At 31.1% G+C, this 26,660-nt stretch overlaps 1 protein-coding gene and 1 long non-coding RNA gene across 4 annotated transcripts in view; one reads left to right on the forward strand and one right to left on the reverse strand.

The window, feature by feature from the left end:
* The window catches only part of LOC142325937 (uncharacterized), a 59,522-nt gene extending 50,466 nt beyond the window's left edge, over positions 1-9,056 (reverse strand). Inside the window, exon 1 of the long non-coding RNA XR_012756628.1 lies at positions 8,898-9,056. This is a non-coding gene — a long non-coding RNA (uncharacterized LOC142325937). The remainder of the gene's footprint in view (positions 1-8,897) is intronic.
* The window catches only part of RNaseX25 (Ribonuclease X25), a 56,104-nt gene continuing 32,566 nt past the window's right edge, over positions 3,123-26,660 (forward strand). For 2 of the 3 annotated variants that reach the window (XM_075367890.1, XM_075367891.1), the window contains exons 1-3: positions 3,123-3,322; positions 7,277-7,386; positions 21,918-22,067. In XM_075367890.1, the coding sequence (XP_075224005.1) occupies positions 7,286-7,386; positions 21,918-22,067 (251 nt within the window). In that variant the 5' untranslated portion in view covers positions 3,123-3,322; positions 7,277-7,285. The remainder of the gene's footprint in view (positions 3,323-7,276; positions 7,387-21,917; positions 22,068-26,660) is intronic. The other variant, XM_075367889.1, reaches the window with a different exon arrangement.

A 26,660-nucleotide genomic window follows, 5' to 3' on the forward strand; every position in this document is an offset into this window, starting at 1 on the left:
GTGTAGATACCACTTACAACATTTTTGAAATCCTAAAACACTATTTTTATATTGCTTTTCCAATTACTAAAAAGAAATATTATGATAAAAATGATGACATGGGGTGATGATTGGCATTCGGGTGACATGTCCAAGGAAGAGGGAGTTGCATGCAATGGGTAGAGTGCTGGTGATTTTCTTTTAAGAAGTATATAGCTGTTTATAAGAAAATTTTTAATAAGTTTATTAATTTAGCAAAATATAAGAAAATAATAAAATTGAAAAATCAAAGAATCAGATTAGGACTAGCTGGAAAATGGTGGAGTGGAAGGTTATGTAAAATAACAATGAATTTTTGGAACTCTATTGATGGTGTAACAGGCAGTCGTTTGGATTCTTTAAATCAACATCTTAGGAAAATTTGTAAGACTATTAATAAGGCAAGTTATAAACAAGGCAAGTTCTCTATTAAAAAATCTTCCCATTGTCAATGTTTCCCTTGAGATCTTTAAAGAAGTGTCTTTCACTGTACAATCCTTAAAGCCAACAAACATTTATGGCTGGGATGAGATTCCACCTTCTGTTTTGAGACAGTATTCTGCTTTGATAGCTGTCTCATTGAGGTGTGTGATTAATTTATCATTTAAAACAGGTGTATTTCCAGGTTTACTCAAATTTGCTAATATAATTCCAGTTTCAAAAAAAGGTTAGAAATCTTTATTTTAACAATTTTTGCCCAATTGTGATTTTTCCTGTGTTATCTAAGGTATTTGAGAAGGCTATAGCTTCCCAGCTACTCTGTTAAAGATTGTTGCATCATACCCAGTTTGGTTTCTGTAAAGGTAAGAACACAGTTAAAGTGGTAAATGAACTCTTAACAAAAATTGTTGATGCTCTTGATGGGTTGCAGGTGGCTCTTGATATCTACTGTTACTTATCAAAGGTATTTGATTGCATGATTCACAAGCTCCTACTCCAGAAACGAGTACTACGGTGTGAAGCTGTTTTTACTCTGCTTAAGTTCTACTTCAAAGACCTTAGACAGAATGTTCAAGTCTGGTTATTAAAAAGTAGTAGCACCCATGAGTTAGTACCTGATGGCATTCCTCAGATATATTCTTCGACCAGTATTATTTATGTAAATGACTTGCAAAACTCTATATGAGTCTATCAAGGGCGATTATGTTTGCTGATGGTACCACAGTGACTTTAACAAGTTTAAATTATTCTAATTTAGTGAGTAGTCATTAGAATGAATGAATGGTTTCTGGTTAATGCTTGCTATTTAACTGCAATAAAATAATAAGGCTTCATAAGAAAGCAATAAGGTTTCATTTGAAACATGGAACAGTTATAGACACTTAATTTATGAATGGAAGCTTGAAATTTTCAAGCTCTGTTGATTTACTGGATCTAATGATTGATGATGCCCTTATCTGGAAAGGCTAGTTCAATCTCTGTAAACTAAATTAAATCAGGAGTTTTTTATTATTATTCTACTTACACTATCATGTGTAATGAACAGGAAAATTTGCTGATGAGTTTACTATGTATATTCCCTTTTAAATTATGAGTTATTTTTTGGAATAATTCTGTTGATAGCAAAAAAAATATTTGTTATTCAAAAAAAAGATCATTCATGTGTTTTGTCAACTAAACCTGGCAAGTCATGCAAGAGTTGTTTTAGAATGCTTACCCTTCCATCCATTTATATTTACCACAATGTACTTTTTATTGAAGATAAGCTATCAGAAATGAAACATAACTCTGACTTTCATACTTATGACACTCAACATAAAAATGTCCTGTCCTATGCAAAGCGCAGGATATCCACCTATGGACAAGTACCAAATTATGCTGGTTTATATGTTTATAATAAGCTGCCACCACATATTAAAACTGTAGCTAACAGAAGGTATTTGGGAGGGTTTTGGTGGACAGGTGCCATTTTTTTTTTTAGTGAATATATCTGTCTGACGAGCTGTAGTTGTCTGTCTTCTTATTTTCTGGATACTCAAGCAAGGATAGTAAGTGTAAAATATGTTAGCTCTTATGGAAATTATCTTTAATTGTGCTTTATTTGTAATATGCTACTGAAGTATGTCTGTGAATGTTAAAACTAATTGTGTTACTTTACGCATATTTTGTGACTCTAGACCTGCCATGTATATTTATTACCTCTGCATATGTGGTATTATGCAGTAATAATGTAAAATAAATAGATTTGTAAACATTTAGACAATTAACATTTTTAATTTACTAATCCTAAATGATTTATAATTATGGGTGCAAAAAATGATCTGACTATTAATTTTTGTTCTGAAAAATTCATGCTCATTTTTTGAAGTAGCCCAACAGATGATATTGTATTGCAGATAATAACATACAAAGTCTTAATAGAATATGTAACGACATTGACCAGCTTAGTATTTTAAGACAATTCTAAACAAAATAGTACAGTTTGACTTAGTTTTAAACAAAATATCATTTGGTAGTAGCATAATTTTGCTGTGTATATGCATCAAAATTTTATATCTACACATAAAATTATACAGATGATTGTATTTATCTGTTTAGCATATGGAAAAATAATTGTTTTATGGTGCCACGTTCCTGAATTGTAAACGTATGGATGAATACCAATTGTCAAGAAGTAAAACTCTGCCATATAATTGATATAAATATTAATCACTTCCGGTGCATCGTTTAAAACAATATATTAAAAATATATGGTTCTATAAAACGGTTTTCGGTAAAATGTGTTCATATATTTTTTAAACGCAAATTTTAATTTCGCATGAAAAGAACCCATACTTAATATTCAAGGTCGATACTAGAGAGCACTAATTTTATGTTTTATTGTAGTATTTTATGTAAAGATTTGAATATCAACTCATCTGTACTAAAATAAAGAAACAAGCTGAATATAAATGTTAAAACGTAATTTAGTATTTCTTTATGTGTAAAATATTTCTCTGAGTTTGTTTGAATTTGAATTAAAAACAACAAACTAATAATATATACTATAAAAAAATTATATAATTACTTTTTTTTTTGTAAATTATATTTACCATAACCTATAAAACTGTGTTTGAAAATAAGGGTTTAAACTACCTGAGTTGTAGGAAAAAATAAATTGGTTTTAATTATTTATCCTCTGTACCAAAATTTATAGGTTTCTAGTTTTTTTATTCTTTTTTTGTTTATAAAACAAAATATTTTTTTCAAAATGTAGTTACAAGGCACCTGTAGAATTTGAAGTTAAAAGGGAATTTTTTATTGGAAGTGTCAAATGACTAACTGCATATGTTGATAAACAAAGGTCGTGGTGCAACGAATAAAGGTAACTGATGGTTTTTATTATTTACCTAAACTACATTCATGTCGTTATAAAAATATCTTTCTTTCAATTTGTATCTTATTTTAATATCTACCATAAGTATTACTATTTATTGTTTACTTATCGAAAGGTATCATTTTTCCTTGCTTAGTTCTTGAGTTTTTAGAAGGTATTTTCCCCATGTTAATTGTATATTTCGTTTATAGTATATTTAAGGATTAGCTTTAAAATAAATATTCTATAAATTTTTATTAACATTTATCGTACATCCGTTTTCGTTTTGATATTTTATTCATTTTGCAGGTTTTAATATATTGGTTAACATTAAGGTAAAAGAAATTTTTGGAGAACGTGTGTAAGCTGATATCCATTCGTACGTAATACCCGATCATATATCCAGATGTTAAGAAATATTTTTTTTTCTGATAAACCTCATAGATAGATCTACTGCCTAATATTGTACTCGGTTACAAAGTGGTGTGATACAAAGATGTAACGCTGATTGTGCCAAAATGTTATGTATGATCATTTTACAAAGAGCTATTAATCGAATGTTTTAAAACATAATCCATAATTACATATTTTATTACAGTGTTATGTTTTGACAGTAGTTAACGTATGTTGAAGTGAAAATATAAGCACACTGAGTCATCCTTTACCAACACAATGATACAGCAATATTTCACACAAGCAAGCGTGATGGATAATAATTGCATGTATAGTATTGTCAGAAGAAAGTTGTAATGTATTATAGATAATGGAAGAAACTTCTATATAATGAAGCTCTATTTATATTAACGCGTTTCCTTTAGATTTATGGATTGCTTTAAACTTAATTGTTAAATAAATTTCACTCTAGTTATTTTCTAATCGCATGAGTAATCATTGTTAGCTGTAAAGTTACTTATACTATTGAATGTGTAGATTTTATTTTATATTAAAGTTAGGGACATGAAGGTAACCTAAATTATTTTAAAGTTCTGTTTTCCATAAAAAAGACTTTTCTTCTTTTTAAGAGGTAATGTGATTTGTGTGTTTAGATAGATTCCTATAATAAAAATGGCACTAGATTCAGTCCAGGAGTTGTCTAAATGCATTTTGGTTCTCTTTATTGTTTTTGTCGATTTACTTTTCATAATAATTATATCTTTGTTGTTCATAGAGCAGCATTACCTAGTATACTACAGGATGTTTAAAAAGTGACACAACCTTATGGGAAAATGAGTAAGTAGAATAGTTATTGTAAGTGGCCTCCATTATGCAATTCACATAATTGAATACAATGTTGCATCTCTTCAATGCATATTTTAACGATTGTTGAGGAATTTCAATGACACATTGTTCACTTTCGCTCTGAAATTCAGGGATGGTGAGAGGGTGAATTTTGTAAGCAGCATCCTTAAGGTATCCCCACAAGAAAAAGTCATGAGGGGATAAATCAAGAGACCGAGGGGGCCGCAACCTTTCAAAATTACTTGTTCTTGAAAACACTGATCCAAGAAAGTCATAGTGTTGTTGGTGTTTACAAATTGTTGCACCATCTGTATGTAGCATTCACTATTCACTGTGCTATGAAAGAATGTCATGAAGATTCGCCTACAAGATATTGCACACCAAACACCCACTTTTTTCTGTGCAGAGGAGACTTGTGAACCAAATGTGTGAATTCTGTGCATTCATGTACCCTTCAAGATGGAACTGTGCCTCGTCAAACCAAAATCAATCATCCAATTCTTCCCCATATGGTGTTACAGATAACATAAACCACTGACAGAAAGCTATACGTTTTCCAGTGTCTGCAGGTAACAATTCATCAGCAACACGAATTCTGTATAGATGCATGTTTAAACACTTGCACAATACTGTGTGGGTATTACCAACAGAGAGACCTGACCAGCAAGGTAGGCATTGCACAGACTTCTTGGGACTAACAGAACATGCAGCTTGTACATCGATCAACTTTGCTGGTGTTAGCGCTTTTGGTCAACCACCTTTGGCTACATCTGCTACATTCCCTGTCCCTTGTCATGCAGCCACGAGGACTTCTTTGGTGCATCCACACCATACTTTTCTGTGAAGGCATTCTGAGTCTCGGTATAACTAGCACATCTAATGTATTGGGACATTGAATATTCTGTGCTGCAAACTGATTATTCCTTAATTTAACTTGCAGCAAAAGAAGGAAACATTCTTCCATATGGTTGTACGCTTTTTGAATATTCTGTGTTTGTTCATATGGCTTACCTAATCGTTTAAAGACAAGAGTCATTAACAAGTGGTTTCTGTGCAACACTGCTAAGGAAGTTACATCTGTGTATTAATGTATAAAATATATTAACACAAATTTTTAATTAATTAATTTTAAATGTTAGTAAATCAACATATGATTTCACCCTAACATGATAAAATGCCACCTACCAGCCAGGAATCCCACTATGTAATCTCAAGAGTGGTAGGAGAAATGGTACAGAGACAGCTCAGCAAATTAATGTTACTCTAACAATTGAATTATTTTTATACCTCAACTAAATTATTGTTGGATTTAACGTATTGGACTGTTCACTAGCAGTGTAGGACTAAATATAATACATGATAATTAAGGCTCTTTAGAATGGTTGCAGTTTCTGTTGGTAAAAAAATATTTTTAAGTTAACTATTAAAACTAGAGAGAAATTAATATTGTAATATATATTAAAGTTTCAGCGGATTTGTTTAAATTTTATTTTATTTTTTTCCAAAGAAAATAATAAATTTGTAATTGATAACAGATTGGATTCTACCGTACATAATAAACCATCACTCATCGATTCATTTATAGTTCATCACTTCATCCATTAGCACATAAAGTGGAGGTTTTTACTTATATTCATAGGTTGTTAAATTTTCCGATGTCAGATGATAATTTTGAGGAAGAACTTAATATTATAAGAAAAATAGCAGTGTTTAATGATTACAAAATGAGTAATTGATCAACTACTTTAGAATAAATTATACAAAATTGCAATTAGCAAAATGTTTCCTTCATCAAGTAATTTATTCAACAAAAAAAATTTTACACAATTATTTGTATAGGTAAACACACAGAGAAAATCAGAAATTTTTTAGAAACACATGTTTATATTGCTTTAAAATCTGATAATTCTTAATTTATTAAGAATAACAAAAGTAAAACTGATAAACTCCAAAAATCAGGAGTTTAAAAACCTGAATGTGGTTCTTGTGATAAAGTTTTAATTGGACTGACTGGTAGATCTTTTGAAAATCATATAAGAGACCGCAAATCTTAATTTTCCAGTCGTAAGAGGGTTTCTATTATGCTTGTCATTTAATCGATGAGAATCACGATTTTAATGGTAATTCCAAAGTACTTTTGAGAACAAAGGTTTGAAACTGAACCTTTCTGAGCATTGTAATTTTATAATCATCAAAATTCTAATTTACTTTTAAATGATCAGTTAGATAGGAATAGTACACTGTAGTTGAACTTAAGGATGTGAGGTTTGCTTTTTGTAAGTACCGCCTACCCCCCTTTTTTTAAATTGACCAATAATATTTACTATTAAATTTATATATTTAACTAATTCATGTCATGTATTTAACTAATACACTCCCTATTGTTGCTCTTTATCTCTGCATTTTACCACTTAGTTTTACCTTATTTGTTGTACATACTTTGCTTCAGTAATTTTTTTTTGTCATAATAACATAATGATAAATAACAATTGTTTATGTTTTTTTGTTATAATGGATTTTCTTCAAGTAAAGACTTCATCCATCAATTATTTATTTTTTAAAAGTAAATCTGTGTTAGTAGTAACATAGACATAGCACTCCTAATTTGCAGTCTGTCAGAGATATCCAAATACATAATAATAACATATTAGGCCTATCATTTGAGTATTTAATTAATTTGTTTAATATATAATAATTCTTTTTCACTATTTTTTTTTCTTATAGCTATCTTCAATGAATCGTGCTGTAAACCGTAATGAAAGGAACATTAATGTTTGTACTGTGCTCATTGCAGCCACATTACTTCTACTTTGCAGTATAACTTTAATTTCAAGGTCAGTTAAATTATTATCTTGGTTCCTGTTTTTAATTGTTTTATATTTACAACTTAACATTTTTATTGGCATACATTTATAGTTAACTGCCTTGTCAACATAAGTTTATAAATTAGTGATTTTATGGTTTTTGCATAATAACTTCTGTGTTATTATTATGATACAGTTGATGTTTGAAACTATGATAAAATAGTAAATATAGCATAGTAGTTATTGTGAGCAAAATAACGACTGTGCTTAAAGGTAAGGAAAATTAATTTTCATCATTACTGTAATCAGTTAATAGTACGATGGCATTATTTTAATGTATACAACTTAAAATTGATGTTCTGGAATTTTGTCAGGTATAGAATGTTTATTCCAAATTTAAAGAGTAAATCATTAGGACTTTTAAAAAAGAGATTTGCTGTGATTATAATATCCTTACATAAAGTTGTCTTCACAGGCTGGGAATTTGCTATCTACAGTTACCAGGGCTACTAAAATTTGCAATCACATGCTTATGTTATCGGTGTCATTCAAGAATTGAAAGTAGTGGACCATGGAAAACATGTACAGCATCTTCTTTGGTTTTGTTCTCTTGTTGATGACAACAATATTGAAATTTTGGATCGTGTTTATTTCAGTGACAAGGCAGTTTCACTTGGATGGTTACATTATCAGCTAAAACTGCCAAATAAGGTGCGCTGCAAATCCTCACACATTTCATGAACGACTATTACATGCATGTAAAATTGGTGTTTGCTGTGTGGTCTCCTGACATCATGTAATAGGGCATTTATTTTTTTACAAATCTGTAGGTTTATCGCAACTTAATCAAACTGTTTATTGCCATGTTAGATTTACACAAATGAGAATGTTGGTTCCAGCAGGACAGTGCAATGTGTTACATAGCTAATAAAACACTGGATATGTTACAGGAATGTTTTGGCCATTGTTTAATATCAAAAGCACTGTGGCCTCCAAGATCCCCAGATATTATACCAGCAGACATTTTCCTTTGAGGTATTTAAAAATTGTAGTTTTTAAAAACAGTCCTCAGTACATTTGTTGAATTGAAAATGAGATTTCAAACGTTACTTTGTCAACATTACAAAAAGTGCTGCAGATGTTATGATACTTATACTAGTCGGCATCAGTATCACAGGAAGTCATTTCGAACTATTGTAAAGTTATTAAAAGTAATCTGAATATTGTCATATTTTATTAACATTAATATTTTTGAAATAAATTCACGTCGTCAAACAAAGGGGTTGCATCCTTTATGAAACGCCTGATAGTAATGGTAAATTTGACAGTTAAATAAATTACAGTAATACTAACTTCTTAATACATAACAATTTATGTAACAGTGGTTGTGTAAAATCAGTGATATACTATGACAATTTCTACTTCTAAAATAAACCTAATTAGCCATGAAGTTATTTCCTTCCACATGACAGTATCATTCAAACTGTACAGCAAGGTATATTAAGTCTAACTATTATAAATAAACATAATATTTTTGTTACCGTCTTAAAATTATTATACGTTGTCATGTCTACTTGTTAAGCAAAACTGGTAGCACGTTCATGACTATTCTTGTCTTTTGTTTAGTTTAGCTGCAAATTATTATGATGCCTGAAGATTAAAAACTTGTGTTTTCATCATCGATATAAGGGCCAAATGCTTCTGTCAGCTCAAATTTTAGAAAATAACAACGGAATATATTAATAATTGTAATGAAGAAAAAACTGATTCTAATATTCAGATATAAAAAGTAAATGGGATGTTTCAAAGCTCTGGAGTCTAGGATTAATATAAAATTCAAGAATAAATATTAATGAGTTAAAATCTTAGAAGGAAATATTTTATTATTTAAATGTCACACAATATTATTATGTTATTTTTTGTATGTTATGCTCATAAAAAATATTTTGAAGAACAATGATAGTAATATTAGTTGAGAGATAATATATTTGATTAAATAATCAAATAACTTATTCAGATGTAGATTATAGGAATGGAAGCGCTAAGATAAAAAAGTAACTGTTTAAATAACTGCCTGGATGGCTCAAGAAATATGACAAAATCTTAATGCAGCACAATAAAGAACACAATTAGTTTTATAGAAAGAGAAGTGGTTAAATTCATATTAATAAATAATAGTAAAGGAAACATGCAAAGATACTTAATAAATAACATCATTGAAAGAAAAACCAGATACCTAAAAGAGTTTTTAATTAGTATTATTTTAAAATTAATTAACAGAATAACATCGGTTATTTAAAATAACATTTTTTAGTTTATTTCTAAGACGGTAAGGAAGCTGTTTAATCAAAAATCAAATTCAAAAGACTTAGCAAATTTCACATGCTATGAAATTCATCTCTCGTCTAAAAAAATAACAGCAGTTGTAATCAGGTGTCAAGTTGTGAGTTTGAATAAAAATAAAATAATAAATTAATAATGTATAAAATTTATCAGAATGTTGTGCAATAGTTAAAATCATGCTTATATAGTAGATTGACAAATCAAGACCTAGTAACCATATATTATAATTTTTTTTTTAATTTTTCATCTCTATCCCTTGAATATTATTCTATTGTATCTGTCATATTAACAACTTAATCTGGTCTGTTAGGGCCAGGATATAATATTCATAGATATATTTTAACACTGGACTTTGCTACCTAAGGATACAGACTATATATGAAGCTTAGTTGATATTCAGAGACTGATTTATCATAGAATTCTGTAAAATACATAAGTGATAGCAGTCCAATTTTTAATTGACAAAACACCTGACTACAGTATTTTTACAATTTTTTTTCAAGATTTTTTTTATTCTTAAAAGGTAATTGAATATACTTAACATATACATAACTGTTAATAATGATCAAAGCTTGTATCACTATTACCTTTATTTTCTAAACATCAGATCTTGGAAGTATTGCACTACACTACATAGCAGTTAGAACAATATTAGCTATACTGCAAGGATGTGAGTTTACACTGGTGAGAGGGGGTACCCAGCCTGAAAGTTTTATTGATAAGCTGAGTCATATGACCTTGTAGATGGAGTAATGGTTTCTTTACATAAATATTTTCTTTGTTTAATAAAACAGTTTATTATAAGGATTACAAATTATGATAGCCAAGACTTATTAAAATGAATTCTATATATTGAATTATTTCTTTCTATATTACATGGATCGTAACCTTAATTGTTCATCATTATTTTAATTTGAGGTTTTATTTTAATTATCTTAGTTTTATTCATAAAAAAAAAATTTATGTCACATAATTATTATGTATTTATTTCATGTATTAAGTTTATACATATTACTATATATATATAATTTCATTTTCTTTATATATCCAATATCCTGACTTGTTTTTTTCCTCCCTATTTTCTTTCCACCACCCCTAGATACTTCCCATATTTCTTTCCTACTGGTTTATCACTTTCATTCCTTTTATATAAGATAACTTATATTTCCGCACTTTTGCTTAGATAAGTGCTGCTTTATTCTTATATGATATGAATTTTTGTCTGCTTATTGGTTTTTCTTTAATTATTCGATAACTGTATCTATTAAGTTTATTAGTTACAGTTTTTGAGATGAGTAACAAAAGAAAAGACTCTATTTACAATAAACTAATATGACAGAATTTTTCTTGCATGTATATAATAGATTCAATTAACAGCTACAGCTACATTTTTCATTAGTTTATTTTTCTGCATACCTTCTCTTGACTAATGTAATATAATCAACTCTCCCCAGGCATGCATGCGCTTGTGATCCTGAAGCACGGTAAGAGCTAATTACCTGAAACAGGCTGATGTTTGGATCGGTTATGATTCCACTTTGACTTTTTTCACACAATATTTTCTTTGGAAAAATTAGTTTATTAGGAATTAATCCGCTTGTGAGTTATCAAGAAATGACTTATTTTTGTCATTATTGCTTGACCGGTTTGATTCATTTCAACACCGATCTATTTAATTAATGCTGTCTTTAACTTTAGTGTTTATTAGAGTAGGATGTAAATGTATGTGTGTGTATATATACACATGAGGGTGAATCAAATATAAAAGGTAATCTTTTTTATAAATTTATTGATTAATAATACACACAATTCATACTTTCATCATTTCTCTATATAGTCTCCTGCATGATCTACACACTTTTGCCAACGATCTGGAAGCTTGAATATTTCTTGTTCATAAAAAGTTTTAGTACAAGTCGTTAACTAATTGTACATGCACTCCTCTACGACTTCAACCAATTGCATATGCGTTCCATGATGTCTTCATTGTTTTCAACTTGTTCCCCTCCAAGTGATTCTTTCAAGTGCACAAACAAAAAATAGTCTCAGAGGGACAAATCTGGACTGTAGGGAGGGTGGTAGAGAGTTTCCCAGTGCACTTTTTTCAGTTAATCCCGTGTCAAAATTTTGGTGTACTGCCTGGCGTTGCTATGGAGAAGGATGATATTTCTGATGGGCATACCCTGTCTTTTGTTTTGGTAGGCGGCTTTTGTTGACTGTAACAGCTGGCAATAGTAAGCCACATTCACCGATTGTTGATTGTAGAGAAAATCAATGAGTAAAATCTCAAGTCAAAAAGAAAAGAACTTTTCCGGCTGACAAGACAGGTTTTGGCCTTCACTGAGCAATTCTCATACTTCCTTCATCACTCCTTACTCACCATTTTTGACTCCGGAGTGTAATGATGAGCCCATGTCTCATTACACGTTATGATGCACTTCAAAAAATCATTCCCTTCTTGCCGAAATTGATTCAGAAGTCTCTCAGATTTCCAATCTGACCTGTTTTTTTTGTTTTCGGTCAGCAGCCTGTAAACCTATCAAGCACTAATTTTTCTAAAGCCAAGATGTTCAGTGATAATGGATTGAGCACTCTCATGGCCGATGCCCACTTCTGACATGATTTCAATAGTGAACTGGCGGTCACCTACCTTCGATAATCTCTTCAATGGCCCGAATGTTATCAGTTGTGAGACTTGACCTTGGGCGTCGATTATGACTTTCATTTTTTACACTTTCTCGCCCGCCATTAAATTGTCTGGTCCATGTACAGACTCTGTTCTGAGACAGCATACGTTCCCAAACTGTACCTTTAAACAAGTTAAAATTTCTGCGAGTTTAAGCCTTCGTTATTCAAAGATTTTATGATTGATTATATGTTGTGCAACAGATGATGGAACCTCTTGCTCACTCATGGCTGTACTGACAACAGAACAGAGGAGTTAACCAAGCCGGTTCTACCTTTCTAACACACCAAAAATTAACTCCTCACTCCACCATTCAGCTTGGAACTGCTTGCTGCATAGAATAGCAGAATTACTTTTTAAATTTGATTCACCTTTGTGTGTGTGCATGTTGCGTGTGTGTGTAATATATATATATATATATCCAACAAAAAATATAAATTATTTCTTAATATAAAATATAGTAACAGTTATATCTTCTTGAAGTTCAAATTTGCTTATAACATATTTAATTGAAAATGAAATTTATTGCATTGTAAACATAAAAATTTATTTTAAAAATTGTACTTCTCGCACACCTTTTTAATTCAATTTCCATTGTAAATGAAAATTATTGTTATAGGTTTTTAAAACATTTATAACAAATTTTCCATTTTTATAAAAAAAAGGTGTATTTAACTTTAAAAATTTATTTTATTAAATTATTTTTTTGGTTTTTTCATTTTTCTTTTTGTCTCTTATTTGTTATTTTAGTTTTAAAAAAAAAATTAAAAACACTTACCCTGCTACCATATTGCTAATATTAAGAAAATATTAAATGATTGTTAATATTGTTAAATGATTTGTTTAAAAGATGTGTTTTTTGTTTGTGGGGGGTTGCATATATATGAGGATGATTATAGATAGTATTGAATATTTTGGTAATCGTGGAGAATTGGTATTTCTACTAAGTTAAAAAGCTAATTACTCTCCTCATTGATTTGTTTCACTTCTTGCATAATATTTTTTTCATGAAGCCAATATTTAACACTTTATTGTATTTATAAACAATATACACGAATGAAGTTTGAAAATTATTTGAATTATTACCACAAATATTAATAATATTTGGAATTTATGAAAATAAAATAAATACTTAATTATGTTGTTATAATTGAACCAAAGTAAAAATTCTAATTTTCCTTTGCTCATTTAGTGACAAGAATATTCATTACGATTTTTTCTTCTGTTTCTGTCATTTTCTGCTTTTATCACCCTCTTTTGCAGAAGAGTATTCTGTTTGGGCTAAATATAAAAAGTTTTACTTTTTTTTTATGTGTTAATGAAAATGCTATTTTTTAGTAAAATTATAAACATTTATTTATCTGTCACTATAATTGTTGATGTAATAGGTTATAGTAATATTACTAAAAAATAATAAAATTGCATTGAATAAGCAGTTTCATTATTTTGTAAAGATACATGTTTGTGCTACATCAGCTTGTGAATTAATTGTTATTGTTTATCCATATGTAATCATAATTTCATTAAACCTTTACCATACTAGTATAAGTATCGTGAAGTATTTATGATAAAACAATTATTAATTTATATTTTGTTTAGTTCTCTTCAAAACTTCAATAGAAATAATTTTTGTTGATTTCCTTATTTAGTTATTTTTAACAAGAATAATTATACATTTTTTATAGATTATTTCTTTGTTTACTTATATACAAGTATAAAATATATACTATTTACATGTATTTGAACCTTGCTAATTCAGTCTCATGTATTTCAAAGGGGGGTGGTTTTAGTCGGTAGTCTGCTGATAGTGATTGGATAATACCATCAGCGGGAGCCCAACACTCCTTGCATAAATGCATTTCCACCTCACTCCACAAAAAAAAAAAAAAAATTATTATTCTCTTGGGCAAGCCCAGTAAAAGTGCGCCTTGCCTTTGGGCCAGCCAAGGCCCAAAGGCAAGGCGCAGGAGCTATAACTATTGTTCTGACATGCATTGTATATGGTAACATGAACTATTGAATACTATGGGTGAGATATATGAATGAAAGACAGAATACCAGACATGAAAATTTATGAACTGCCAGATGTTAACGGCCATTGTCCTGCGTCTGCAGCTCCACCTGATCGTCCCCTTCAATAACAGGCGTTATCTTATCGCTTGAGCTTGTGATGTACCTATGGACCAAGCGGCATGTATCCAGCAACACAGCCTTTTGCATTGGTTGGACAGATTTGCTGGTGCTCCAACGGATCTTAATGAATCATGCAGAGAACGTGGAATCTCTCCCATCGTGCCCAAAACCACCGGGACTACCATTACACTCTCCTGGTTCCAAATCTCCCTGACTCGATCTGCAAGATCCCTATACGTCACTAGTTTTTCCGTGTACTTCTTCACTATGTTGGTGGACAATGGGATTGTGACATCATTCAGGAAGGTGATCTTCTCCTGCTTCTTGGTCAGAACGATTTCTGGCCTATTATGCTCCACTGTCCTGTCCGTCAGAACAGTATGATCGTAGTACAGTTTATACTAATCGTCCTCTAATACAGACTGAGGAGCATACTTAAAATACAGGACTGAAACGGCAAGAAGACCTAGGTCCAAAGTGAGTCTCTGATGAAGTATCTTCGCCACGTTGTTATGTCGGACTGTATATTCCCTTGGAGCTAAAAACTGACACCCGCTAACGACATGTTCGGTGGACTCGTTGGTCGATCCACAAAGACGGCACAGGTCAATGGTTACAGCAGGATCCTTAACGACATGCTTTCTATAGCTGAGTGTGCTGACGACCCTATCCTGTATAGCAAATACAAGGCCCTCCGTCTCAGCAAACAACTCGGCATACTCCAACCAGGCCACAGACGCATTTTGATCAACTGCTTCATCCATAAGCGCCGCACAGTACCTCCCATGCAACTCCCTTGAACGCCACCTATCCATCACACTGATCTCTGAGAAGGTATCCTCAAGGGGCTGGAATTTCTCATCACTGAGGCATAGTGGGGTTAGACTACTGTCACGTTTTACTATAACCCCTTGGAGCAAGCTGGATTGGCTCTTCTCCAGGAAGTGTTTTCGGAGATTCAGTAGCTGTTTTGCATGAATCTCCTGCAAATCCTCCTCTATTCCTGGATAGGTGAAACCGCTCGATGGAGCTGCGTGGGTGATGGGAGCGGTTTCGCGTGAACGATACACGCATCATTCTATTAAGCCCTTCAAGATCTGTCTGCATCCAATTTATCACGCCAAAGCTATAGGAAATCAACGGAACGGCAAATATGTTAATGGCCTTTACCTTATTAGAACCACTCAACTGGGAACTCATGACGGCTCTTACTCTACTCTTGAAGCCAGATGTAAGGGCATCTTTCGCTTGACTATGGCTAATTCCAATATCCTGCAGGAAACCAAGGTACTTATATGTCTTACCACGCTGTATTGCATTCATGAGTGCAGGACCATCCATCTGCTGCACTTCACATGCCTCAATCTGTGACTATTTTCCTCTCTTCATGGCATTGACCCTACACTTGTCAAAACCAAAACTCATGCATATGTCGAGACTGTACCTCTCGACTAATTTGACAAGTTGCCGGACCCCTTTTTCATTGTCAGAAATAAGCTTAATATCATCCATATACTTGAGGTGGCTAAAACTGTATTGCCCAAGAACAAAACCCTTCTTGGACTTCTGCAAGATGGAAGACAGAGGATTCAACACTAAGCAAAACCATAGAGCGCTCAAGGAATCGCCCTGAAAAATGCCTCGGTTGATCTGTGTTACTCCCACCTTAGAGAATGTTACTCCCACCTTTAGATAAGAAGTTCTTATCTAAAGTACTAACTTTTGAGGTTTTCTCAAAAAAACAGAACAAGTTTTCAAGATAGAAAAATGGGTTATACGAATTATATAGAACAATATTTATAAAGTTAAAAATAATAACTTATTCATGTGTTTATATTTATCAAAATGCAATCTTTGATAAAAAGAATAGTCAATTATTGTTAAAAGTAAGTGAGAATAGATATTAATATCCACCTCTCTCAAACCAGACAACAGAACTTCTTTTGTGTAACTCGATACTTCAAGTCATGAGGAAGGTCTTATTATGCTTTCTTAATGCATTTTTAATAAATTACCAAACCATTTTAAAAAAATCTTTCTATCAGTTTGTACCCATTTTTTACCACTTTCATTAATTTTGTATGTTAATAATAAGTAACAGTTAGTTACTATCATTATTTCTTTCACAATCAATAATTGAAACTCTATGTTGTACAAATACTATATAAACTTCTTTATATTTTGTAATAAAACAATTTTTTTAATACAATTATAAAAGAAGCATTTTGCAGTGCGTGACACATTTATTTTATCTTATTACATTTTTTTTTTTTTTTTTTTTTATTGGCTATTCTTTTTTAAAACCCATGAGAATAGGTTATGCAGATAAGAAGGTTTAAATATATTGTCTCCCTACATAGCAAAATTTGAAAAAATTTACCTGTCATAAATATGACTAGTAAATATGCATATCTTTTTTTTCCTGTTTAGCCTCCAGAAATTAGGTATTACTTAAGAGGATGAATGAGGACGATATATATGAGTGTAAGTGAAGTGTAATCTTTTACAGTCTCAGGTGAACCATTTCTGAGATGTGTGGTTAATTGAAAGCCAAAGAACACCAGTATCCATTATTAGAATTCAAATCCGTATAAAAGTAACTGCCTTTACCAGGATTTGAACGCTGGAACTCTCAACTTCAAAATCACCTGATTTGCAAAGACGTGTTCACCATTAGACCAACCTGGTGGGTTAAATATGTATATTTTAGGTTTGCAATACCGTTACAACTGTACTAACAATTCTTTGATGGCAAGCAGTTGTGTTTGAGTCACATCTTGTTTCTTGTATTCTGTGCATTTTGTGTTTTCATTGTGTTATTGTAGTCAGTTACTGTGTTTTTTTTTTTGTATTCATACTGAAAGCATCATAATGTCTGCCAAATTCCTTACATTAGAGGAAGTAGTTGCAATACTAGAAGAAAATGAACCAGAGCTCAGCCCTGCTGATTTTGTTGTTTTGCCACCAGAAAACGTTGATTGCATTACCGATAAAGAAAATATAAATGATGAAAATACTGAGGTTACAGAAGTATTAGTTAAATTAGTGTTGGAATTACAAAAAGACAATGATCAAAATTACAATGATAGTGTAACAGTAAATGAGAACAAAGGTAGGAACTGTAAATTATGTCCTAAAAAAGGAAAATTAAGGTATCCAGAACCAATATGAAAAAAAAAATCAATTCCAAAGTATGAATTTTCTTTGAAGAAAGCACAAGATAAATAGTAAATGCTAAACTGAAAAGTCAGTTTAAAAACAGCTCCCCAGTAGATATATTTGATTGATTCTTGAATAATGAACTATCGGAAGAGATTGTTAAACAAATGGTGCTTTATGCTTCAGTGGTAAAAATCGATGAAAATTTTGTTTTTTCTGTGGACAAGCTAAAAATATTTTTTTTTGGAATCTTACTAATTTCCAGTTATAATATTCTATCTCAAGTGATGACTTAGGTGTTTCTATTGTTGCTAATAATAAGTCAAGGGATCACTTTAATAAAATCCAATAAATGACAATTCCACTGTAAATGAGGATGTCCATTGGGATAAAGGATTTAATATGAGACCATTAATACAAGTTGATAAAAACTCTTTCTCCCAGTTTGGTGTTTTTAATGAGAGATTATTTGTTTCACAAGATGATTATTAAATATTTTAGGTGCTTTCGTTAGAAGCAGTTTATTCATGGTAAACCTGTGATGCACACCATGGTTGCACACGAGTTGCTGAATCCCTTCTTGTTGGTAGTAGAAGATTCATTGAATCGTGAAATATTTTTTGATAATTACTTTTCTCGTTTTGAATTATTAAAAGAAATGTTTGAAGTTTGTGTTTGAGCAACGGGTGCAATTTGAGAAAATCATTTAAAACAGTGTCCATTGGTAAATAGCAAAGATTTAAAAAGCAAGAAAGAGGAGCTTTCGATTTTTGTTCTGACAAAAAAATAATATACTTTTGGTACAATGGCATTACAACAGTGTTGTTACTGTGGCAACCAACTACGATTCTGTTAGCCCATTAGAGTCAGTAGATAGATAGTGCAAAGAACAAAAAAAGGTGTCGGTGCCTTTGTCAAAATTGATAAAGAGCTACAATCAATCAATGGGGGAGGTGTTGACCTACAAAATTGGCTAATATCAAAACATTTATCAATATTAAATGTAAAATATGGTATTGGCCTATAGTAATAAGAATTTTAGATATGACCGTTATAAATGCTTACTGCAAACGTACTGCAAAAACATTACCCTTGGTGGAAAATGTTTTGGTCCACACAGTTCTAAATAAATTAAATAAAACACTGTTTTAAATTTCATATAAAAAATATAAGTTTAGTTAAATAAGATATTATTTGAACAAAATTATGTATTTAAAAATTTTTTCATTATATTTACTTCTTAAATGTGTTTCCATATAAATCCTAATAAACATTTTTATTCTTCATTCTTAATAATATTTATTTAAAAAATTACTCGCATATTATGCGAGTAATATCGTATATTATGCATAACAAAATAAATAAATATTAAAAAAAAATATTTTACAGTTAATACTGCTGTCTTATTTTTTCATCGACAATGCAGTTTTTCAAAATGACACTATAACTTACCACTGCCCTATTTATATGATTGGAATTTTTGGGGCTTAGGTGTAAAAATATTGACTTATGATTAACATATCACTAATTTAGGACTATGGCAAGACAGCTACATAAATCTTACTTAACAGATGAAAAAAAAAATTGATAAAAAATGGTTTAAAATACATTAAAAAATTTTCTTTTATAGAAACAGTATTACTTTGTTAAAAAAAATTCTGAATGATTTAATACCTTCTGAATTGTGGTTTATTTTATAATTATTTTTTATATGTAGTATCTTAATGTATTTGTCTTATTATTATTTCACATTTTTATACTTTAAATAATTTAAATGGACTTTAATCACGTCTATTAAATTAAATTTAATTTAATTTTATAATTCTATATACGTGCATCACATTACACAAGGTCAGACAACTAAGCTAAACCATCTAAGCTTCTGACTCGACTTAGAGCAACATAAACTTGTCCTTTTACAAATACTTTGTTCCCTAAATCTACTGGTGTTCTATTTAATGTACTTTGTAATTTGTGCACTGTTACAGCCCAACTTAAAATAAAAGGTAGCATCTGTCTTTCGACATCTCCATATCCTTTAGTTGTTTGAAATGTTGTATTTTTACTGGTGTAATAGGTACACAGCCACCATCATCTTTCATTTTTGTACCTATTGTTTCATCATAAAATTTTATTATCACAGCTTTTCTAGTGGTCCCTTTGTACCCTCTGCCGGTTTTACGTTATGCAACAGGCCACCACAGATATTGACATCTACCAGGAATAACATTCCTGGGGAGAGAGTTTCCCCATATGTTGCAGCTTCTCGTGATTCATCAATAGCATTAATAATATAAGCTCTATTTGTTTTTGATATCATATGTCATATTACAATTATATTCATCGACTAATTTAATAGTCGGGAATATTCTTACAGTATTTCCACCTGCAAATTCATCTGTTGAAGCATCCTCCTTCTTTCGCAAAGCATTTCCAATCAGCCAGTTATAACTTTGCCAAAATGCAAGTTATTTAATAAATTAATGAAATCCACGTCATTTCTTTATCTCATATTTATTATTAGCTCACAAAATGAAAATAGATGCCACAAATTTATTTCTGTTCAACCAAGGTTTAATAATACACCAATGGCCTTTGACTGGAGGCAAGCTGCATTGTATCGTCAAAAAGCACATTAACTCTGCTGAATAACTTATCAATATTAATCAGACACAGAAAATTATGAAATAATTATTTTAAAAAAAATGGAACAGAAACCAAAATGCGCTAAAAAGAAAGAAATAATTTTATTCAAATACTTAATTTCTTAGACACTTTTTTATACTGGTGCCATAATACATTATCACACTATTAGTATCTGTAAATTAATTTTGTAGAAGACGCTGATTCAAAAAAGTGTCTAAGGAATTAATTTAATATTTGGTTAAAGTTGTTTCTTACTTTTTAGCGCATTTTGATGTCGGTTTAATTTTTTTGAAAATAATTATTTGTTTTATAATTGTGGATTTTGTAATGTTACTGCTTTGATCAAGGTTTTACCACAGTTTGCGTTAATCCATCAAGGATTAATGCAAACCTTAATCCCTAGGGATAAGGTAGTTCCTTTTTTTAATCCATGGATCCCATTACCCATTCCTTACATGATCTATATAATGTATTATGTGTTAATCATAATAAAACATTTATTTATCTCATATTTTCTATATAAAAATACGTAATTTTGTAATTTAAAAAATAGAAATATATTTTAATCTCCTTTCTTTTTTTTTTATTAAGTATGCTAATTACAATTAATATTATTTTTAATTAAACTTTATTCAATATGAAAAGTTGTGGGAGTTATTTATTTTCAAATTAATATAAAAATTTATCAAATAATGCTTGTACTCAATTGATGAAGATCAATTGATGTGTGATATTTGATAGATAAAAACTGTGTGATCTTTAAAGTGTAGAAGGATATTAAAAGTGAATCTTTCTCTATTTTTACAAAACCTCTTTAAGAAATTATAGATAATGTATTGAAATATTAGAAAGAATTGTAATAGTTGTAATTGAAAGTGAAAACTGGACTACTAAATTGAATGAACTATTTACTACCATATTATTTTCCCCCATATTTACATGTAACAAACATGAAATAATAATTACATCATAATGTACGCTATCTGCTCCTAATAACTATTGCCTAGCCATTATTATTTTGTTGGGTTCTAAGTAACAACATAACCTGGCCTGGCAGTCAAGCGGTTGTAACAAGGTTTAATTCACTAATGAACAAGGCATGCTGCTGCCTATGGGTCCCAGTTCAACAAAGTTACAGAAAATTACACAGGTAAATCAATGTGGGTGATGATGTAAAAGCCTCCCTTCTTTTCCACATTTCCTCCCCACTCTCTCTCTCTCTACACACACATCATACACTTATCCTACTACAACGATCCCCAAATACTCCAAGGGCATTGTTGATACTTTATAATCATTTTAATCCTAAAACTAATGAATTGAAATAATCCCCTATAATTTTCTTATATTTTTGGCAATTGAAAATAACAAGCATCTATCAGGAGAGACTAATATTCATTATTTAAAAGAATTACTCAGGTAAAGGAAAACACTACTACTCAAGAATAAAAGAATGGGACACAAAGTATACTATTTGCCATGGTAATTCTGTGTTATTAATTTTTTCATTAATATCAACAATTTATAGTATTATAGTTAAATATAGATTGTATCTTTTAAACTGATTTATCATAGAATAATGCCTTTTTTACAGAATACAAAAACTTAACACTGACCAAGAATGGGATATTCTGTTATTTGTGCAACGGTGGCCGAATACAGCTTGTATGGAATGGGAAGAAAAGGACGGGAAGAATTGTACATTACCTAAAAAATCTGGACATTGGACTATTCATGGAGTGTGGTATGTATTCAGCAAAGGGCAGTAATGTGATTCACAGTTTTAGTAGCAGCTTTGCAATCATATGACTGATCACACATCGGTCCTCATTTAAACTTCCAGTAATTGCATCTGCATTTGCCAGTACAGAAACAATTCTAGATAATGGTCCATTCCTTTCAAGGAAGTTTTGTTCTTCCTATTTTTTCCTTTGGCGAGAGACTAAAAAATTATTCCATCCATCAAACATATCCCAGGATGTCATCTGGCTGGTTTTAAGTAAAAATTTAGACCTCATTTCAGACCTCAAGGGTGGGTTTCTCTTTTCCACCTTTTATATTAATAATGCGGTTAACCGATTCTAAATTTTAATAAATGTACAGATATCCCTCGGTTAATCTAATTTCTTTTTTAAAACTATTTCGCTCGCTAAACAAGACACAAATTCCCATTTAATTCATCCAAATTACCATTAGCTTTTAACTATTTTTCAACATAGTCTCCATTTAAATTCAAACATTGTCATAATGTTTCATTAATTTACAAATATTTTCTACATAAAATTCAGCCGACATTCATCAGCAGTAGATATAATATGTTCCTTCTGGCACAACTATACATTAAAGAAGGGTCAATCAGAGAGCAGCACGCGACTTGACCAATTCTAGAGAAAAGTTACATATATGCAGCATTTACAGGCAAAATTCACATATTTCGCGCTCTTTTGCAAACACAATTTTCTCATTAATAATTATTTAATTATCTAATTAACTAATAATTAGTAGAGACGCCAATGGAGAATACAGGACTACGTTACCATCTCATATATGAACATTTTATACCGCTTGCAATCAAATACAATATCGAACCGATTTAACAAAACAGCATTTACAGGCAAAATTCACATATTTCGCACTCTTTTGCAAACACAATTTTCTCATTAACGATTCTAATAATTATTATTATTAATCGACTCACTTAAGCCTCGCACACTCTATTTTAGACAAAAGTTACATACCATGTAGCATTTACAAACAAAATTCACATATTTCACACTCTTTTACAATCACAATTTTCGCCAGTTTATTGTAAAATAAATAATTCAATGCAAATAATCTATTATGGGGAAAAAATTATATATTTATTTATTTATATATGTCTTCAGATTTAAAAAAGACACTGCAAATACATTACATCTGTTGATGAAACAGCAGGTTTGATGATAAATGTATCTATATGCGAGTCACTCATACGAATTAAATAATATAGAGCGCGTGCAAGATATCATGGGGATTCTCTCGTCTGTAGCACTGACCTTTGTTCACACGTGCGCAATAGCATATTTCATAATATAAATACAATATTATTTAGTACTTTATTCAGTTATTATATAGACGCTATGTATTGTAATCGTGTACGTTTAGACAATGATTGCGCAACCGCTAAAAAGCGAGCCAGATTAGCCATCTGTGACGCGAATTGTTTCACAATTTTAGAATATGCGTTTAAAGATAATTTAATCACATATTATTATTAAAATGGAGACGAAACACATAAAGATATATATTTATTTTTAAACAGTAGAAGAAATTGCGTTCTCAACATCTTAAAATCACAGGTAACAACAGATGCTGTAAAATTTAATATATTGCTAGAATGTACATATGAAAAAAGTCGGGGCGACCAAATCGATTCTCAAGACATTAATTTTAAAACTAAAAATACACCGATATATAATTGTAATGATTTAGATAAAGTTATAGACGAAGCGTTTGAAAAACTATTAGCCGAAGAATCCGAATTTCAAGATAAAGGCAGCGGTTGGTCTTTAATCAGTATCGACGGTTTAATGTTGCGTATAAATAAATTTAAAACGTTACGTGGTTCTTCATATTTACCCGATAAAATAAAACAAAAAAGGGCTGTGATTAATGTTAACAATAATGATGTTTACTGCTTTAAATGGGCTATTTTATCGAAACATGTAGCCGGTAATAATCCGCAACGCTTAGATAAACGTTATACCGTCGATTTTTTTTTTTTTTTGTCTTCAGTCATTTGACTGGTTTGATGCAGCTCTCCAAGATTCCCTATCTAGTGCTAGTCGTTTCATTTCAGTATACCCTCTACATCCTACATCCCCAACAATTTGTTTTACATACTCCAAACGTGGCCTGCCTACACAATTTTTCCCTTCTACCTGTCCTTCCAATATTAAAGCGACTATTGCCTTAGTATGTGGCCTATAAGTCTGTCTCTTCTTTTAACTATATTTTTCCAAATGCTTCTTTCTTCATCTATTTGCCGCAATACCTCTTCATTTGTCACTTTCTCCACCCATCTGATTTTTAACATTCTCCTATAGCACCGCATTTCAAAAGCTTCTAATCTTTTCTTCTCAGATACTCCGATCGTCCAAGTTTCACTTCCATATAAAGCGACACTCCAAACATACACTTTCAAAAATCTTTTCCTGACATTTAAATTAATTTTTGATGTAAACAAATTATATTTCTTACTGAAGGCTCGTTTAGCTTGTGCTATTCGGCATTTTATATCGCTCCTGCTTCGTCCATCTTTAGTAATTTTACTTCCCAAATAACAAAATTATTCTACCTCCATAATCTTTTCTCCTCCTATTTTCACATTCAGAGGTCCATCTTTGTTATTTCTACTACATTTCATTACTTTTGTTTTGTTCTTGTTTATTTTCTTGCGATAGTTCTTGCGTAGGACTTCATCTATGCCGTTCATTGATTCTTCTAAATCCTTTTTACTCTCGGCTAGAATTACTATATCATCAGCAAATCGTAGCATCTTTATCTTTTCACCTTGTACTGTTACTCCGAATCTAAATTGTTCTTTAATATCATTAACTGCTAGTTCTATGTAAAGATTAAAAAGTAACGGAGATAGGGAACATCCTTGTCGGACTCCCTTTCGTATTAGGGCTTCTTTCTTATGTTCTTCAATTGTTATTGTTGCTGTTTGGTTCCTGTACATGTTAGCAATTGTTCTTCTATCTCTGTATTTGAACCCTAATTTTTTTAAAATGCTGAACATTTTATTCCAGTCTACGTTATCGAAAGCCTTTTCTAGGTCTATAAACGCCAAGTATGTCGGTTTGTTTTTCTTTAATCTTCCTTCTACTATTAATCTGAGGCCTAAAATTGCTTCCCTTGTCCCTATACTTTTCCTGAAACCAAATTTGTCTTCTCCTAACACTTCTTCCACTCTCCTCTCAATTCTTCTGTATAAAATTCTAGTTAAGATTTTTGATGCATGACTAGTTAACTAATTGTTCTGTATTCTTCACATTTATCTGCCCCTGCTTTCTTTGGTATCATAACTATAACACTTTTTTTGAAGTCTGATGGAAATTCCCCATTTTCATAAATATTACACACCAGTTTGTATAATCTATCAATCGCTTCCTCACCTGCACTGCGCAGTAATTCTACAGGTATTCCGTCTATTCCAGGAGCCTTTCTGCCATTTAAATCTTTTAATGCTCTCTTAAATTCAGATCTCAGTATTGTTTCTCCCATTTCATCCTCCTCAACTTCCTCTTCTTCCTCTATAACACCATTTTCTAATTCATTTCCTCCGTATAACTCTTCAATATATTCCACCCATCTATCGACTTTACCTTTCGTATTATATATTGGTGTACCATCTTTGTTTAACACATTATTAGATTTTAATTTATGTACCCCAAAATTTTCCTTAACTTTCCTGTATGCTCCGTCTATTTTACCAATGTTCATTTCTCTTTCCACTTCTGAACACTTTTCTTTAATCCACTCTTCTTTCGCCAGTTTGCACTTCCTGTTTATAGCATTTCTTAATTTCCGATAGTTCCTTTTACTTTCTTCATCACTAGCATTCTTATATTTTCTACGTTCATCCATCAGCTGCAGTATATCGTCTGAAACCCAAGGTTTTCTACCAGTTCTCTTTATTCCGCCTAAGTTTGCTTCTGCTGATTTAAGAATTTCCTTTTTAACATTCTCCCATTCTTCTTCTACATTTTCTACCTTATCTTTTTTACTCAGACCTCTTGCGATGTCCTCCTCAAAAATCTTCTTTACCTCCTCTTCCTCAAGCTTCTCTAAATTCCACCGATTCATCTGACACCTTTTCTTCAGGTTTTTAAACCCCAATCTACATTTCATTATCACCAAATTATGGTCGCTATCAATGTTTGCTCCAGGGTAAGTTTTGCAGTCAACGAGTTGATTTCTAAATCTTTGCTTAACCATGATATAATCTATCTGATACCTTGCAGTATCGCGTGGCTTTTTCCAAGTGTATATTCTTCTATTATGATTTTTAAATTGGGTGTTGGCAATTACTAAATTAAACCTTTTCTTCAGGTGTTTAAACCCCAATCTACATTTCATTATCACCAAATTATGGTCGCTATCAATGTTTGCTCCAGGGTGTAAGTTTTGCAGTCAACGAGTTGATTTCTAAATCTTTGCTTAACCATGATATAATCTATCTGATACCTTGCAGTATCGCGTGGCTTTTTCCAAGTGTATATTCTTCTATTATGATTTTTAAATTGGGTGTTGGCAATTACTAAATTATACTTCGTGCAAAACTCTATAAGTC

The sequence above is a fragment of the Lycorma delicatula genome, chromosome 6 (assembly GCF_047948215.1).
Source record: "Lycorma delicatula isolate Av1 chromosome 6, ASM4794821v1, whole genome shotgun sequence".
Lineage (NCBI taxonomy): Eukaryota > Metazoa > Arthropoda > Insecta > Hemiptera > Fulgoridae > Lycorma > Lycorma delicatula.